This window comes from Botryllus schlosseri, chromosome 2, assembly GCF_051294905.1.
Source record: "Botryllus schlosseri isolate E-star chromosome 2, Bs_hap1, whole genome shotgun sequence".
Classification (NCBI taxonomy): domain Eukaryota; kingdom Metazoa; phylum Chordata; class Ascidiacea; order Stolidobranchia; family Styelidae; genus Botryllus; species Botryllus schlosseri.
In genome coordinates, this window is record NC_137237.1 from 12,732,573 (window position 1) to 12,750,236 (window position 17,664).

General features: G+C 41.2%; 2 protein-coding genes across 3 annotated transcripts in view; one reads left to right on the forward strand and one right to left on the reverse strand.

The window, feature by feature from the left end:
* Positions 1-11,198, forward strand: part of LOC145433610 (uncharacterized) — a 25,125-nt gene extending 13,927 nt beyond the window's left edge. Inside the window, exons 12-19 of one of the 2 annotated variants that reach the window (XM_080310752.1) lie at positions 96-227; positions 302-482; positions 1,097-1,212; positions 1,283-1,517; positions 2,235-2,352; positions 3,585-3,733; positions 3,806-3,954; positions 10,480-11,198. In XM_080310752.1, the coding sequence (XP_080166878.1) occupies positions 96-227; positions 302-482; positions 1,097-1,212; positions 1,283-1,517; positions 2,235-2,352; positions 3,585-3,733; positions 3,806-3,954; positions 10,480-10,626 (1,227 nt within the window). In that variant the 3' untranslated portion in view covers positions 10,627-11,198. Of the gene's footprint in view, positions 1-95; positions 228-301; positions 483-1,096; positions 1,213-1,282; positions 1,518-2,234; positions 2,386-3,516; positions 3,734-3,805; positions 3,955-10,479 lie in introns of those variants that run through there. The other variant, XM_080310753.1, reaches the window with a different exon arrangement.
* LOC145433617 (uncharacterized) lies at positions 10,872-16,881 on the reverse strand. Its single transcript, XM_080310766.1, has 8 exons — positions 16,655-16,881; positions 16,187-16,277; positions 15,109-15,292; positions 14,878-15,035; positions 13,698-13,866; positions 11,629-11,699; positions 11,408-11,564; positions 10,872-11,349 (listed from the first exon to the last, which is right to left on the reverse strand). The coding sequence occupies exons 1-8, from the start codon at positions 16,719-16,721 to the stop codon at positions 11,212-11,214; spliced, it is 1,035 nt and encodes a 344-aa protein (XP_080166892.1). The 5' UTR covers positions 16,722-16,881; the 3' UTR covers positions 10,872-11,211.
* Positions 16,882-17,664: the final 783 nt, after the last annotated feature.

A 17,664-nucleotide genomic window follows, 5' to 3' on the forward strand; every position in this document is an offset into this window, starting at 1 on the left:
CGACTGAACAGATTTTAGGCGAAACTACGTACTTAGTACAGTTTGCTATTGAGACCCACTGGGTGTTTATAATCGTCGTTGATGTGTGCTTTTAGCTAATGGGCAGACTGTTCATATACGACACTGGGCTCTGTACCGCGACTGCCGTACTATCTCATTACTTTTTGCTGTCGGCTTTTTTCTGGATGTTGATCGAAGGAATTTTTCTGTACTTGTACGTAGTTCAGGTGAGATTGACTTTGACTTATACCCATTTGTGAATGTGGACGCACCATTAACACCAATCCCTGTGTGCATGTAGGTGTTCCTGCGTTCTCAAATAAGCAGTTACAGTTGGATGTATTTCGTGGGTTGGGCCATTCCGTTTGTGATCGTGGCGTTCTCAGCCGGATTTGGTATTCACTATGATGTCTATATTGATCGTGTAGAAGACACCCGCGCGGAAGAAGTCTGTCCCACTGGAAGTTACGCATACAAAACAGGTATAACCATGTCCGGGAGTCAAGGGGGATTGTCCAACTGCCTATTAATATCAACTGATCTATGAAGAGTTGAGATGAGAGCGTATATAGCCGCAGTCAAATCGACTGATCTCGACATCCGCGCGAATTCCTTCATTAACACTATCAACTTATCACACTAGATTCGTTTTGTTTTATTGTTGCAATGATTATTACCAATACGTAAACCCCAATTTATCGATACTGCAAACCAAACGCATCTGCCGGCTATAGTATATAGTGTTGATTCACGGCTTGAGGAAGAATACGATTGCAGGAGTGTCGTTACATCGCGACTTCCTTGTCTGTTATATATATCACGCGTCGAAATCAAGTTTCAAAACCCCATATTTACGGTGTAAGCATTGTCGCCGTCGTAAAACGGTATATCTCCAAATATGTCCGCTTTTGAATGCGTTCATTCTGCCCTATTTAAAGAAGGTTATCTGGTGAGAATAGGAAGAAATGTTATACGGGTAAGTCTCACCATAGAAAAGGCATCTGACAGTAGTATATTTATCGTAATCATATAAATTGCTGATCCCCACACCATCCGCGGTGATATGGCATCTCATATTAACTGGTTACACCTACAGGGCCAAGCTACGCAAACTGTTGGTTGAGCTCGACCACGGGCATGATATGGAGTTTTCTGGGACCGGCTATTGCCATCATCATATTTAACACTGTCATCATGTGCCGCACGCTTAAGGTAACGTACAACACAACCTACACGTCCAGTATGACTTCCTTCAGAAAACGACACACGACTTCCCTTCCAGATCTGCGTAGAGAGCATGAGGAACTCCGCGAATATGAAGTCCAGAACGAGCTCGGCCAGCTCGGTCAAGTACAATTCGTCCACGCACGACAAATCTTTCGATTCCGCGCGCAGCTACGACTCTTACAACCACCTACACGGCCAAGCCACGTCTGGGGGCGGCTACGCGGTCTCGCCCTCTCCGTGCTTGCTGCAGGTGACGACGGACGAGGAGCAATGCGAGCAGTATAACCACGGTAAAAAGAATTTGTACTATATTCGTGTCACCGTGTCGTTACTTACACAGGCTTGCAGCACTCGTTATATGGGCTTCGGACAATTGTGAATGCATTGGATTCAAATTTATGATTTTTAGAACTGATTGATGCATGCTATGTAAAATATGCATGGTGCGAATCCCTGTAAGGTTATGCTTCGCGTGAACACGAACTGTCATCAGAGGTTCTCCGTGATTTGAACTTGAGCATGAGCATTGAGCAAACATAGATAACTCTGCCACTGCACGAGGATATGTAGGCATGGCCAACCATGTATCAGTATTGACGGGAGCTAGTCATTCATCATATTTCTATCGAGTATAATAGCTTGGTGTCCCAGCGACATTATCAAAACTCAGTATAATATATTACGTCACAATGTATTCATATTCATTTTGTGTTAAATTTTCTTCGCCGTCGTCGTGATGCAGTTGAATTGCAAGAAATTGTTGAACAGTCATGTAACTTTACTGGAAGTTCCTGGTATTTCACAAGATATGTCTACAGGGTATAACCTGCCAAGGTTCGTTTGCGAATGCGAACTACATAATGGTCACGCATCTTTATTTCCAATGCGACGTGACAATGTAGAATTTCGTGTTGATAGCATTGAATTAACAGCTTTGGGTTCGGCTACCAGTCCAACAACTTATTTTTTACTTGTCGGGAACTGATGCTGATACCGAATATTTACAGGCACAGAACATTGCGTTGACGTGACACCGAGTGAGCCCGCGAAAGATTTCAAGGAGATCGAATTGCAGCTCGACTCCGATCAGCCGAGATTCCATTCCGTTAGCGGGGATTCCGCGAGGTATTTCGATATAGCCAAAATGTGATCGGCTAGGCCAGGGGTGGGCAAACTTTTGAGCTCGCGGGTCGCATTCAACATCTGAATTCATTCGCAGGCCGCACTATATAAAATTGGGATTATAAACCAAAACGCGATATTGATATTTGATTATATATGGTGAGGACATGGAGACAATCTGTGTGCTTATTTAAAACAAGCCAAATATTGCTTTTGATGATATCGTACACGCGTCAGAAACATATAGTGGCGAGATTTCATGGGCAGGCGGACCTCAATAACCAATTTGTCAAAACTATAGAGTCAAAAGTGGGTTGGCCCGATTCTTGGAATAGGATTGAAATATAAATCTGTGAGCAGTGATCTGTTCATAGATTTAGTAATTCCACTTTTGGCTCAGTTCCAGGACACATAATGCTGACAGCATCATAACCATGTTAGCTTTAACCACGCTTCTACTATGTGTAGATAAAATATAAATACCCTCATTCTACGCAAACAGACAACGAATGTACCTAAGATACGCCCGAATCGGTTTTTAATAAGCACATCACTGAATTAATTAAAAATGAAGTGGGTAATCTGAAATCCCACTGGTGATCCAAATTATGTCAATCTCGTTGCAGCTATCCTGCTGTGATACCAAGTATTTACCTTAGATCAGTGGTTCTCAAACTTTTTAAGACACGCCCCGACCCCTTATGATGGTCAAAGATTTCGCGCGCCCCTTATCGTCACATCACAAAACGCAACCAGGATAACCAGGATGCTAGCAATCTAACGGGTAGTTTGATGGCGTGGAAGGGTACGACTGTGGATGAGAGATTTTTAAATGTGTAATTCAGACTAAATACATAGCAATAACTATGAATTGGATGAAAATCGCGCGGAGCGCGAAAATTCTTTTCAGTCGAGCTCAGCTTCGCGCCCCCTTCAGATGCTTTCACGCCCCCAAGGGGACGCCCACCAGTTTGAAAACCACTGGCTTAGAATTATCATGGTGAAATATACTAAGAAAAAGTTAATCAAGTCCCTGCATTAATTCGATTTTTAGTACGCATTTTATCAAAATTTTTAAAAGTTTCTTCAGACTCTCGCGGGCCGCACAGAGCGGCGTGGCGGGCCGCATGCGGCCCGCGGGCCGTAGTTTGCCCACCCCTGGGCTAGGCTATTATATCATCCTGTTATTACTGCAATCAAAGACATCTTTAACAACATTCACATCACCGTAATAGGTTCTACAACAGTCGAACGCAATCCGTGGTCTACCGGTCGTCTGTCAGTCAATCGCCAAATCTCAAAGCAAAACAATCGCTGGGCAACAAAATGTCGCACCTCGCCGATAAGGCACAGTTTCTTCAAGACGCGAAGGCTGCCGTTAAAGGTGCCTGATGACACCTTATACGTTCTTCTGCGTAACGACCACGTTGACATTGTAGTTATTTTACCTTTATAGGCGCGATCGTTCTGCTACCTATTCTCGGGATACCATGGATATGTGGTTTCTTCTCACAGTACTCGCCTGTTTTCACGTACCTTTTCATTATACTCAACTCAACGCAGGGAATTTTCATCTTCATCGTATATGGTGTGAAGAATGGAGAGGTGGGTGTTTCACAATACTACCTACAAGTGCTCATTTTTCAATATAGAGTGGATTCGGTGCCCCACAAAAGCATTCCTATATGTGAGTGTGAAAAGTTAGGAGCAACGCATTGTCGTAGACTTCTTAACAACCTACAAATCCACCTACACTTAAAGATATCTCCATGCCAGAATGGGATCAGAAGACGTTGCAGTAATTCCTTTTCATACCTCTTCTCTTCCAATATGACGAATGTCCTTTGTCCAATTCCAATGGAATCAACTGAACACGAATACAGCGTATAGCATATAATGCAGTGGCGGCTCGTCCTATAGGGCAACTGGGGCATTGCCCCACCTAAAATTCTGTTCAATAACAATTTAACCATTTATAGACGCACAGCAATCAATATATACCGAGATCACAGCGAAACCCGCGTTCTTCTTGTGCTTTCGCTTGCAAACGCCCATACATAGCGAAGTCTCTGCGAAAATCGAATTCTCTTCTGTGTTTTCGCTTTGTGAATGCCTAGCCGGGGCTTGCCCCGGTAGCGCTCATAACAAGCTTTCACTATCTATTCTCTCAAAGCCGCGCACAATAAAGAAACGGTGATTTACTCTCTCCTATTCGTAAAATGGCCGAGCTACCGGGGCAAATATGCCTACTCGCCCCTAAGGTGTGATGTAACAATCGTATCTATATCTGAACTCGGTTACCGTAATATGCGTTGAGTCGACCTTTGCTGGTATAGGTCGATTTTGACGGTGTTTCGCACCATGATAATTCTTGAAACTTGGTATGATATGTCGTGAAGGTAGTATTTAACACTGCTCCAAGTTTTAGGCTTGCTACTTAAAGATAATGGTAGTAATTCCGTTTCCGAAGTTCAGTGTGTGCTGATCTATCATGTACATAGTACAGCAAACGGATTTTACTCAAAAGCCGGTATTGGTCTCCATTGATTTTGACGATGTTCTATACCGAGATCGGTCATGACATTTGGCTCGGTAAGTGTTAGTATCGACCGATGTAACAAGTTTTAAGTTTGTCACTGAACTATGTGGGTGGTAATTTCGTTTCCAAAGTCGAGTAAGAGCTGACTCTTCATTTATCGCCAACAAATTTACGCAAAAGCCGTTATTGGTCTCTATTGATTTTAACGATGTTCTATACCTAGATCTGTCATGAGCTTTCACACGGTATGTCTTGATTTTAGTATCGAACGCGGTGCCAAGTCTTAAAGTTGACACTCAATGATTGAGGCAGTTATTTCGTTTTCGAGGTCGAGTATGGTAGAGATGCGCGCTGATCTGATACTTAGCCTACCTACGTCATTGTGGATCTCACGCAAAAGCCGGTGTCGGTCTGTGCTAATCTATAGTCTGCGTTCCATAACGAGATCGGTGATGATATTTCCAATGGTATATCTCGATGATCGCATGAAACAGCTAACCAAGATTCTCGGTTTGCATTCAAGTTTTCGCATAATTTTATGTTCGCCAATGTCCATTTCACTGTGAAATTGTGGCCTTCAAACTATTTGCTTACAATCCCCTGTCAATTGCGATAGCTATTTCATTTTCGATGTCGGCTAACAGCTGATCATTCGATCAGCCTATTCCTCGATCTATTTTACTCAAAGTTCGGTGTTCGTCTGTTTGCATTGATTTTGACAGTGTACCATACCGGAATGGGTTATGAGATTACGTATGCTACTTCTCGATGATTTCTTGTAACAGTATACTAAGTTACGGCTTTTATTCATGTATTTATATATTAATATATTTTCCAACGGCGATTTCGCAGCAGACTTATAGACAGTGAGCCGTATGTGTTGTGTCACAGTCTCCAGTTTCAAGGCCAAAATGTCCTACGTTGTTCCGAGACCGAAGTTCCGAGGCTGCTGTCCTTAGTTCTTCAAAGACCATTCAAATTGATGTTCTGGATTCAATATGACAGGCCCAATCTATGAGATAACAATTGCGTATGTGTCCGAACTCGTTGACCTTTCCAGTTAGGCTTACGCAATCTCTCGAGTTCTAGTCATTGGAATTAGTCAGGTCAAGTCAAGTGCGAACATGAATCGTATTGAATCTTTATTCCGTACGTAGTTTACGCAGTTGCCTTTAGAGCGAAAATGAGAGGTCTAGAAGTTGTCCAGTCTATTGATCCAATCGTACGCCGGGTGCCTCCGCTTTGGTTGCCTATTATCAGGGATTTCTAAAATCCCTGCCTATTATCACCTGGTCGTAACCAGAGATGGCCACAGTCCGGTTCAGGAGCAGGAGCAGGATTTCAATGTTTTTTTACCTGGCCGGACTGGATCCGGATTTCGAATTTGGGGTGACGGTCGGATTTTAGGGTCTATCGATTTGCGTAATCTATAACTCTACCATGAAATCAAAACGCATGCTACTAAGGATGACCTGATACTTGATTCGTGGCATAGGGACGATTCTTAGTTCACGTACATTTTGTAAAATAATCCTTTGATTAAAAATAAATGAATAAAACATTTGTTACCACACTTCAAGTCACGGCTCACCGGCAAACCTCTCGCGGCACCTACGTTAAAATCACTGTTGTCGGGAAATTCATGTGACCATCATAAAGTTACTTTTTTACGTTAGAAAACGCCATTGTGACGCCATGTTGATAAAAGTCGCTCGCAGCCCTTGCCCCACCACCCGATATTGTCACGAGCCGCCACTGATATAATGCCATACGATCACTGATTAATAGAGCGGATAAACGTATACAGAGGCAGAGCACGGAACACAATTGCTATTATTGTAAAAGCGAGGCACACTCGAGTAAATAATGATTAAGTCTGACCTTGAGTGGTTACTTTAATCCTGATTAGAGTCAAATGGCAAGAATATATAAATTCAGGAACATAAACTACTCGTCTTAAATTATAGCATGGATTTAGATTCAACTCTGACTAACCATAAAAATTACCAATTATATCCAATTTTAAATACGAGGTAATATTTCAGTGATTTACATTCGTGAACTAGGGTGTACGTACGTGCAACTGTTCCTTGTGCAATGCACATTTCTAAAACATAATTTGTATAGTTTGTTATATAATTATATAAATATTTTGTTCAATATGCCATACAACTATATGCACTCCAGTGGCGGCTCGTGACAATATCGGGTGGTGGGGCAAGGGCTGCAAGCGACTTTTTATCAAGATGACGTCACAATGGCGTTTTCCAACGTAAACAAGTAACTTAATGATGGTACGGTAACATGAATTTCCCGGCAACAGTGATTTTAACGTATGTGCCACGAGAGGTCCGCTGGTGAGCTGTGACTTGAAGTGTGGTAACTGCGTAAACGGCGTACGGAACAAAGATTCAACACGGTTCATGTTCGCATTAGACCTGACTAATTATCTGCAGAAATGGAAATAACTATAACTCGAGAGATAGCGTAAGCCTAATTGGAAAGGTCAACGAATTCGGACAGATACGCAATTGTTATCTCATAGATTGGGCCTGTCCTATTGAATCCAAAACATCATTGTAAAGGACTAAGAATAGCAGCCTCGGAAATTTGGTCTCGGTACAGCATAAGAGATTTTGGCCTTGAAACTGGAGACTGTAACACGACACATACGTTTTTATTACTGTCTTATAGGTCTGCTGCGAAATCGCCTTTGAAAAATATATTACCGAATAAATACGTGGATGAAAGCCTTAAACTTGGTACGCTGTTACATGACATTATCGAGAAGTGGCCTCATGGCCCTTTTCGGTATGGTACACTGTCAAAATTAATGCGAACAGACCAACACCGAATTTTGCGTAAAATTTACTGAGGAATAGGCTGATCAAGTGACGAGGGGTTGTACGCAAATGGCTTGAAGGCCACAATTTCACGGTGAAATTGACATTGGAGAATATACGATCAAAGTAAATATTTGAATGCAAACTGAGAATGATATCATCATCTCACTTAACGTTACCGCAGATACACCGGCTTTTGCGTGAAATCCGCAATGTGTTGTAGGCTAAAGTGTCAGATCGGAGCACATCTTTACCATACTCGACCTTGATAACGAAATTACTGCCCTAATCATTGAGTGTCAACCTTGAGACTTGGCACAGCGTTCGATACTAAAATCAAGACATACCGTGCAAAAGCTTATGACGGATCTAGGTAAGGAGCATCGTTAAAATCAATAGAGACCAATACCGGCTTTGCGTATAATCTGTTAGCGATAAATGACGAGTCAGCTCTCACTCGAATTAGGAAACGAAATTACCACTAACACAGTTCAGTGACAAACTTAAAACTTGGTACAGCGTTCGATACTAACATTAAGACTTACCGTGCCAAATCTCATAACCGATCTCAGTATTGAACACCGTCAAAACCAATGGATACCAATACCGGCTTTTGAGTAAAATCTGTTTGCGATACATGACGGATCAGCACACACTCAACTTCGGAAACGGAATTACTACCCTAAACTTTAAGTAGAAACCCTGAAACTTGGGGCAGTGTTAAATATCACCATCACGACATGACATAACAAGTTTCAAGAGTTTTCATGGTGTGAAACCCCATTAAAATCGACCTATACCAACAAAGGTCGACTAAACGCATATGACGGTAACATAGTTCAGCTATAGATACGATTGTTACATCACACCTTGAGGGCACAGAGCTATCGTGCCCCGGTTGCTCGGTAATTTTATGAATAGGAGAGAGTAAATCACCGTTTCTTTATTATGCGCGGTTTTGAGAGAATAGACAGTGAAAGCTTGTTATGAGCGCTACCGGGGCAAGCCCCGGCTAGGCATTCGCAAAGCGAAAACACAGAAGAGAATTTGATTTTCGCATAGACTTCGCTATATATGGGCATTTACAAGCGAAAGGACAAGAAGTATACGATTTTCGCTGTGATTTCGGTTTATATAGATAGGTGTGCGTCTATAAATGGTAAAGAATTGTTATTGAACTGAATTTTAGGTGGGGCAATGCCCCAGTTGCCCTATAGGACGAGCCGCCACTGATGCACTCTATCTTCTATCTATATACATATCGTTTGCTTTTATATGTTATTGTCTCTTGTGCGCCCTAGTGTATGGTAATGATATATTGTCAGGCCGTGTTATTTTTGGCATATGCCAAAACTGCCAAAAATAACTTACTTTTGGCATTTTTCGATTTTTATTTTTGGCATCGTCATCTAAATAGATAGTTTCAGCCTCGAATTAGTCACAAAAACGCTTTATTTGGGCTAGTTTGTCAAAAGACACCACATCATGTGCAGCATCCACGTATAATCAGTGCCAACAAACTTTAAGAAGAAGAAAAAACCTAACGATTTCATAGGGTAATAATATCAAACGAAACCACAAAATGTGCAGTATCCATCGTAATCGGTGCCAATAAAAAAAAAGCCTAACAAAAACGCTCAACAGCTGATTGTTACAGCTGTTGAATAGACTTAAATCGTTTGCATTGTAACAGTGCTTCCAAACTCAGGTCAGCTAAGTTTCTCCTAAATTCATTTCTCGCCCAGCGAATCTCGGAAATATCGACTTCAACAGTAGCCGTTGAGGGAAAGAATGTTGCCAATCATCCACAAAAGGTTTTCAGAGCTTCAAAATCTTTGGAGGGCCGAAAGGGCTTCCATGCATCGTGAAAAGAGATCACTTCGCCAGTGCCATCGATCTCATCGCGGAAAGAATTTTCTTCCCGATCCTTTTCGAGGAGTTTCCTGTGTTGTCTCTCAATACATTCTATTTAGTAGCCCGACTATCATTTCTCCTTCAGTCTACCGATATATTTTCGGAGGACTTTTGTCACTTCAGGTGGCTTTAATATTACCAACTCGCATGGAAGAGTCCTGAGAAGGTTAGCTTGTTTAAGAACATTGACGCAACAAGACTGTCTGGCAAAACGAGACTATGCAGCTCAGAAATAGCCAGACCGTTTGTTGCGTCACAATATTCAACTCGATCACAATGCAAAAATCGTGGTTGATTTTGGGGGTTCCAGTTCCATGAGCAGAATATAATTTATATTTTAATAATCAGTACTGCGGAAGCTTCTCATTGATACCCGTTTTATCAAATTTAGCGCCCGACAAGCCGGCCGAAAATGGTCGTAAAATTGCCTGTGGACAAATGAAAAGTATGACGTAAACCAAATGCAGTCAGCCGTTCAATCTCGCTGTGCCCACACCATTTAGGACACCATGCTTTCACCCCTAATGGGTGGGCTGAACCCAGATTAAGAAACCTGCCTTTCACAAACGCTCTTCTCGCTAGTAACGCGGTCCTGTTAACACAACACCATGAACGAAATACACTATTTGGCAGACCGTGTTATTTTTGGCATATGCCAAAAATTACTTATTTTTTGGCATTTTCAAATTTTTATTTCTGGCAGTTTTGGCATCTGGCTCCTGAAATGCCAAAAATAACACGGCCTGTATATTGTTATATTCGGCGCTAAAATCCGGCTTGTCTTAACTAAATAACTTTCATGCTCCCAAGACTCATTGCATTATGCATGTGCAGGTTCGCAGGGCCATTCAGCGACGATTGCACACAAGAAGCTTGAAGAACTCTGTCGATGCGGGTATTCGACGGTCCAGCAGCGCAAGTGCCGCCAGGAGCTTCCTTCGTATTGGCCGAAGAAGAAGCACGGTCCTCACGACGACTTGAGTGTCGATAAAACGGAAACACCGAGAATTGCGCCACGTCCGCTTGTTACTTTGCCAACGGCTGGGTCGTTCCATGTCGTTTCGTACCTCGCACACGCAAAAATAACTGCTCTTCATAGTTACCTGACTTCTCTTAGCTACCATTTTGCATGCCTACAATCAATGCGTGTGTAACTGTGTATTCTGTACAAGCTACTGATTCTACGCTATACAGTACTGCTCATAGTACACAAGATACGTCCACAATTTTCTACCATTGCATTGATATATTTAAAATCCGCGTACTCTGTGAATCAACCGTATATCTATTCACTAACGATGAGACTAAGGAATTCATGCGAGTCACGAATCCCACGCAAATAACATATACGAACATTGATACTTCAACAAATTTGCAGACAAAAGTCTATATTTTGAAACGAGATTCACGCGTCAGTATCCGATGTTATTTTCAATCCGTCTCTTGGATTCGTTTTATCCGTACTTTTTATTGATACATTGTATATGACTATGGATTTTCTTGTGCGTAATAAGCAAGTCGATTTGTATAATAACATAAATACTGCACTTTGATCATTAATTCTTTTCATGGTTGTGCATCTGATGCGGTGACCGGAGTGGATTTTCCACGCAATCGAAGAGAGAAAGTTACAGATTGGACGTGGTGCTTTTGGCTGCCGCTACCGACTGCACGTCTTTCCCTCATTGGCTCATCACAAACCGGCTGACATTAGACAGGCGTGGAAATAAATCGATTAATCCATGGCGACCGATTAACGCACCTGAAGGCACGATTGCTCTCCGGGGTCGCACAGCTCAATGCTCCCGTGAATGTATACCGTCGTATCGTCATCGCCAACCCAATCAAACATAATAAATCTCGCGTGGACTTTGTTCGGTTCCATGGACACGACAGTGGTGGTAAAGTCAAGCGGACATCTGAAAGTTATGTGCAGTCAGACAAAAAATCTATCAGTTGGAAAATATGAGATGATAGGCATACCCGTTTTCGGCGATATAGTATGGCGACGCCCCCTCCGGATTTGGGACTGTAGTGGCCCATAATCCAACAATCTGTCCAAGGAAGACGCACAGTTGCAGACATCATTTATGTTATTTGTAATAAATTAAATAATGGTGGAAGCAAAAATGTATATAGTCTTGTACGTCGCCGGTTACATAAATTAAGGGTATTACTGGGTATTATATAAGCGGGCGCATTACGTAAGTGCGTGTGATTAAAGTTCTCGGGCAATTACAGTTCTCGAGAAAACGTGTGAGTGTACCCTTCAGGGGTGGTGGTGAAAGAAGTCGGTATTTCTACTCAAGCTGAAATAGAAGTAATACCGTAAATTTCTACAAATAAAAGTAGCGAATTCCGGGACATTCCAAAACTATACTTCAAGTATAAGTAGAAATTGAAGCGTCTGAAATGTACTCGAGTAGGAAGTTTTGAAAAGTATGGATTTGTTTGAGGTGTGGCATACATGTAGTGGGCTGGGCAAAATCGAGTACCTGAGTGATTCGATTCTGAATCACTCGAAATGCTTCGAGTCGAGTCGAGTAATCGAGTATCACTCATTATGACGTCATAACAGAATGTAATACCCAAAGTTCAAATATGTACCGTTTATGCGACCACAAATAATACAATGCCTGTTATCCATCTCATAAAAGATACTTTGGTATTTTTCCGACCATACCAATTTCAGAGCACTTGGTGACAATGTTGTGGGATAATCATGATTCCGGAAATGTGCTAGTAGATCCAGTGACTTTCCTAACCTTCCTAGCTTTGCACTATATGTTTCGTATGCTACGATGCCGCCAATCAAGGTTTCAGGTCTTCAACAGTATCGAAACTATAATTCTCGTTGATAAATTAACTTTCGGTGGCGAGAAGCATATAGTTTCAGTACTCGAAAAAATCGTATTTTACTACTCGACTCGAATCATTAAAATTAATACTCGATTCAGATTCGAGTACTCGAATCATTGTGCCCAGCCCTAACATGTAGCAGTAAATCGGAAATAGATTACTTTCGAAATTACAAAATGTATCTTCGCGACAACGCCAAAGAACTTATAACTCCAATAATGGATGCAATTTTCGGAAATATATTCTTCTACCAGACACCATAATGCAGGGGTATGTCGCTCAGTTAATATGTTAATTTCACTGACAAGAGTACTACAAACCAATAAAAAAAAAACTTTCCACCCTACAAGGGCAAAAGTGTAAAAACCATGTTAAGCAGAAGTGGAAGCAATCCGAAAACATATCCATTTGGGCAAGTAGGGCAAGTATACAAATTTCAGTTGATTATACTGCGAAAAAGTCTACTGACCACCTCCAGCAGCCTCTGTGGTTGACAGTAGGGTTGCATTTATAACTAAAAATCAATTCAAAACAAACATGATTAAAACAAGGCCCTAATTTAAAACATGTTTTTTATGTTTTTTAAAGGCCATGACGTAACGAAATTCAATTGTGACGCCATAGTGGATTGACGTTGACAATTGAAAATATCGGGTAAAAAGTAGCTCCTTTGACGAAATATATGAACTATTGCTGTTGAACAGACTATTTTAAGGGTTCAAACCATCCCGTATCAATATACGTCGGCTATATTGGGTGGTAATTGTCAGTAAGCTCATACAACATGTTTTTTGTAAAGTATTTACACAATTATGGCGTAATTTTACAACTTAAGAAAAACCACAATTTTGTTTTATTTAAAAGGCCTTTTTTTTAAACAGTGTTTAAAACATCTTTTAAACAAAGTGTTTTAAAACTCCGTTTGTTTTAAATGCAACCCTAGTTGACATAGTCTCTTATATTCAGTTATAAATAAACCAGGCGTCGTGAAGTACTCATTAAAGCTGCTCAAACACTTTCCTAAGCATTCGTGTTTCAGCGTATGTATATACTACATCTTCTACTTCTACGAAAAGTATAAGTTTTATCACAAAGTCATCGTTACCGGTACTTCTACTGGAGCACAGTCCCGTAGCATTCCTAAGGCTAATGAATACTTTCACCACGATTCGCAAATCTGCATTGCCACTAACCTCGATCGGAAATGCAGACGAAGATTGACCGATTAAATAAAGTACATCGCCGGCACCGATTTCATCACCATCCTGGATTGGTCCATCTGAGCATTCCAAATCGAAACAGATCTCCATAGAAAGACCGGACGCTGAAACGCCGTTTTGAAGGTCGATCACGGCAACGCCACTGTCCGGGATAAACATTTCGAAGTCATAAATACGAAAATCAACTCGATACTGGCATAGATGGGCACCGAGAAGGTATGTGGAGTTAGTGATGGGTTAGGGAGCAGCGAGTGAGCAGTATCAGATTAATAGCTTTAGTCGTATTGGATCAAGTTTTGTTGCTGTGGTATTTTCGTCCAGAATTAATCTGCATATTGTGGATGTGGCATTAGCTATCAGGAAGCCATAATGCACTAAATCAGTGGTTCCCAACCTTTTTAGACACGCCCCCTTTATGATAATGAAAAATTTCGCCCCCCCCCCTTATCGTCATATCACAAAATCCAACCGGGGTTCTAGCAACCTCAACAGATTGTTTGATGGCATGGAAGGTCATGACTGTTGATGAGAGAATTAAAAAATATGAAATTCGGTCTATTTATAGAGAAACATGCGTGAATTGGAGGTAAATCGCGCAGAGCGCGAAAATTTTTTTCAGTTGACCGCTTCTTCGCGCCTCGCGTCAGATGCTTTCACGACCCCCAAGGGGGGCGAGCCCCCCAGGTTGGGAACCACTGCACTAAATAGAGACAGCTAAGTAGAAAAAATCAATCTCAATACTAGCCACACAATGCTAGCATGAATTACAATTAATTATTCGAGCAGCTATCCCGATGTTTTGAAGACAAATGGTCGTATCGAATATATGTAGGCTACTTCGGGATCAGTAAGCCAATGTTGACTATATGATCCAGCTATAGGTCCGTCTGAAAACTCACATCAGCGAAACCGTGATGCGTCTGCATGTGCACGACCGACCACAAACAACCAAGCTCATTAAAACCTCAAAATTGACATAAACCGCTCAAACGGTCACATGCCTGAAAATCCAAGATGCGACAGTTTTCCTCCATACCACGGCACCATATTAAGATGAATTTCTAATCAATTAATCCACCACCCAGGAAAAGCACGCATAACAATCGCACAGATATTGGTCAAGGCGCAAATGATTAGGAATCGTAATACGCACCCATCATCGGTACTGTATCCGCCTAGCTCCGCGATCCCGCTCTTGTTATACCGACACGCAAAAGGAAGATGAATGGACTTAGCGCGACGAATCCCAACCTCCATAATGTCAGAGAATTGAACTGTCCTCACCGCGTTGTAATACCAAATCGCATCACTCTGGTAAATGCACGCGAAGAAAAAATTGTATTGGAACAACAGCTATATGCTTCAATCTTTCAATATACTTTACCGAATTAGAGTGGGTTGTACGGCAAGCGGAAAAATTTGTCATAGTCAAATACAAATCGTTCCCTTCTCGCGTCTCGATCAGAGAGCATATTTTTCCCTCCTCGACACCGGGATTTTGGATTCCAGCGATAGAAATATCATCGGTAGCATTATATCCCATTTGTTCCAAAACGCACGTATTTATTCTGGGAAATAAATGTGATTTCAATGGTATCATTAATTATTGCAACATAAGATATGTGCGGAGCTAACTGATGGTCTTCTACGAAATTGAAGTATTAGGCTATGCCTTGCTAGTATTGAGAGAATTGTGGAATATTTTAGATTATAATATAGGCCTACTTGATCGCTGACGAGAAGTTTGCCGTCACCTGCGAAGTAGCCTAACCCATATAAGATATCAAAGATGGAAAGATTTTAGATGAAAATCCAAATATTGTCCCAACTCAAGTGACTGCATAGGATATATACTATATATCGATAAATTTACACGAAATAGAAAATTGCAACTTGTATCAAAATATCATATAATGTAATCATCTTCAATATAACTATTCCGAGCATATTTGTACACGATATATCGAATATTAAAATAATGTGGAGTAGAACGTTTAGATGTGTCCGCAAGGAGCTGAGAATTGTCCGAATTAACAGGAGTTTATACATGCATATTTTACTTTTGTTCCGACTCCGAACATTTGGCGGAATAAAGCGGCTGTCCATGCTATCCGGTGTCCAAATTAAGCGGATTCGACTGTGTACACAGAAATTCCATGATTTCCGATTGATCGAGTCGCATCATAAATTCAAACCCAATGTTTCAACGATACCGTTAATTTCGCCATTGTTTGAGTATTTCGCATGCCCCTCATCGTCATATCATAAAATGCAACCAGAATACTGGCAGCCCCTACATATAGTTTGATGACATGGAACGTTATGACTGAGAGAATTCTCAAATACGAAATTCGGACTTATACACAGAGCGACAACTATGAATTGGCCTGGTCAGACCCAAAGCGAACGCGATTTAAATCCGAAAACTTCCAGCTTCTTACTGCGATGTCGGTAACTCTTACGTGGTAGTGATATTGGTGCTTCCGCAAGACAGCTGCAGATTTAAAGATTGTATTACCGCTTGCGTGTCTCCCAAGTCGACGGTTGGACAACCTAAAATAATATGATCTTATCAATCTTATATAAGCGCATGGGCCGCTTGGTAAAGAAATTAATTATGCATCTGCAGAATTGCGAAGCGAAATTTGTATAATAAATGTAAAATAGCAGGATAACAGCATATCGACATATAAGGCATGTTGCTGTTCGGCTGAAAAATTTGAATGAAAGTGGGTAATGGATAATTCAAGAACTGTTGAACGTTAGTCAAAATGGATACGACCAATTTGATGCAAAAAGTAATCGATTATCTCGTAGAGGACAGCCGGTCTATTATGACACGTGTTTACTTGTAGATGCGGAATTTCTTAGGCAATAATTGACAGCAAAAGCTGTACTAAATAGGCAAAATGACAAAGTCTTCAACTTACTAGCTGTTACCATGCCGATCGCTATGACACTTGAAACGAGCAGCGTCAGTCCAAAACCGAGCTTCATCTTTACCGCCAAACGATGTTTCCTTCACTCAACGGTGCCTGTGTATATCCCCTGTCAGAATATATGAATTATGTAAGTAATCCTCACCCTTGCCTTTTGCATTATGAACAAAAGGGTATCCGTTATATTTTTGTCCGACTCCATGTTCTCGCTCTGGCCACGCTATACAGTGCTGCGGTGTAAGATCCTACGATGGCATCCGGTAGTGAACCATACCGGTGAATAACAAATATATACCTACAGAGCATCTCTTACTTTCAATGAATCATTCTTCGCCACGGTTAAGAAGCAAGCAACTGAATATATCTGTAAAGAAAAGCGTTAGTCTGAGTTTTAATTTTCTCGTGACCATCGTCAAAAGTTGCCTCATAAATTATATCTTCATTTAAAATTGATAACAATAAGGTATCGAACAAAATCAGGTCATTTTGTGGATTAAACTTGTTGACAAGTCTCCTTAGCCTGATAGTGATTGAAAACGCGGCAATTTGAAGGTTTCATTATGAAATCTGAATGTTAACAGAACTTTGGATGACACAGATTTCCACAAATGAGTGCCGTGTTTTGTATCGGGGTCATTGGTCAGAGTTCAGCGAATACTGATAAACTTGCACATATAGCCTCTGGTTAATTTTTTTAAATATAATCGCACAATGTTAATAAGTTGATGTTAACGATAACAGTGTTTATTCGACCCACACAACTCACTCTCATCCGCGATTTATTATCACGTTTCTGATAAATATATTTCGACGCCGACCACAGTAACAATACTTGGAAGAATATTATTCTGATACCCAAGTGATCAGACCTCTTCTGACGCGATGTAACCATTATATATGAGTGATGACCACGATGAACGGCATATAATCTTGAATGAGCGCGTCTGACCACTACCTTATGTCGAATATTAAGCTTAATTGTTCGCTGAACATTCTGCGGA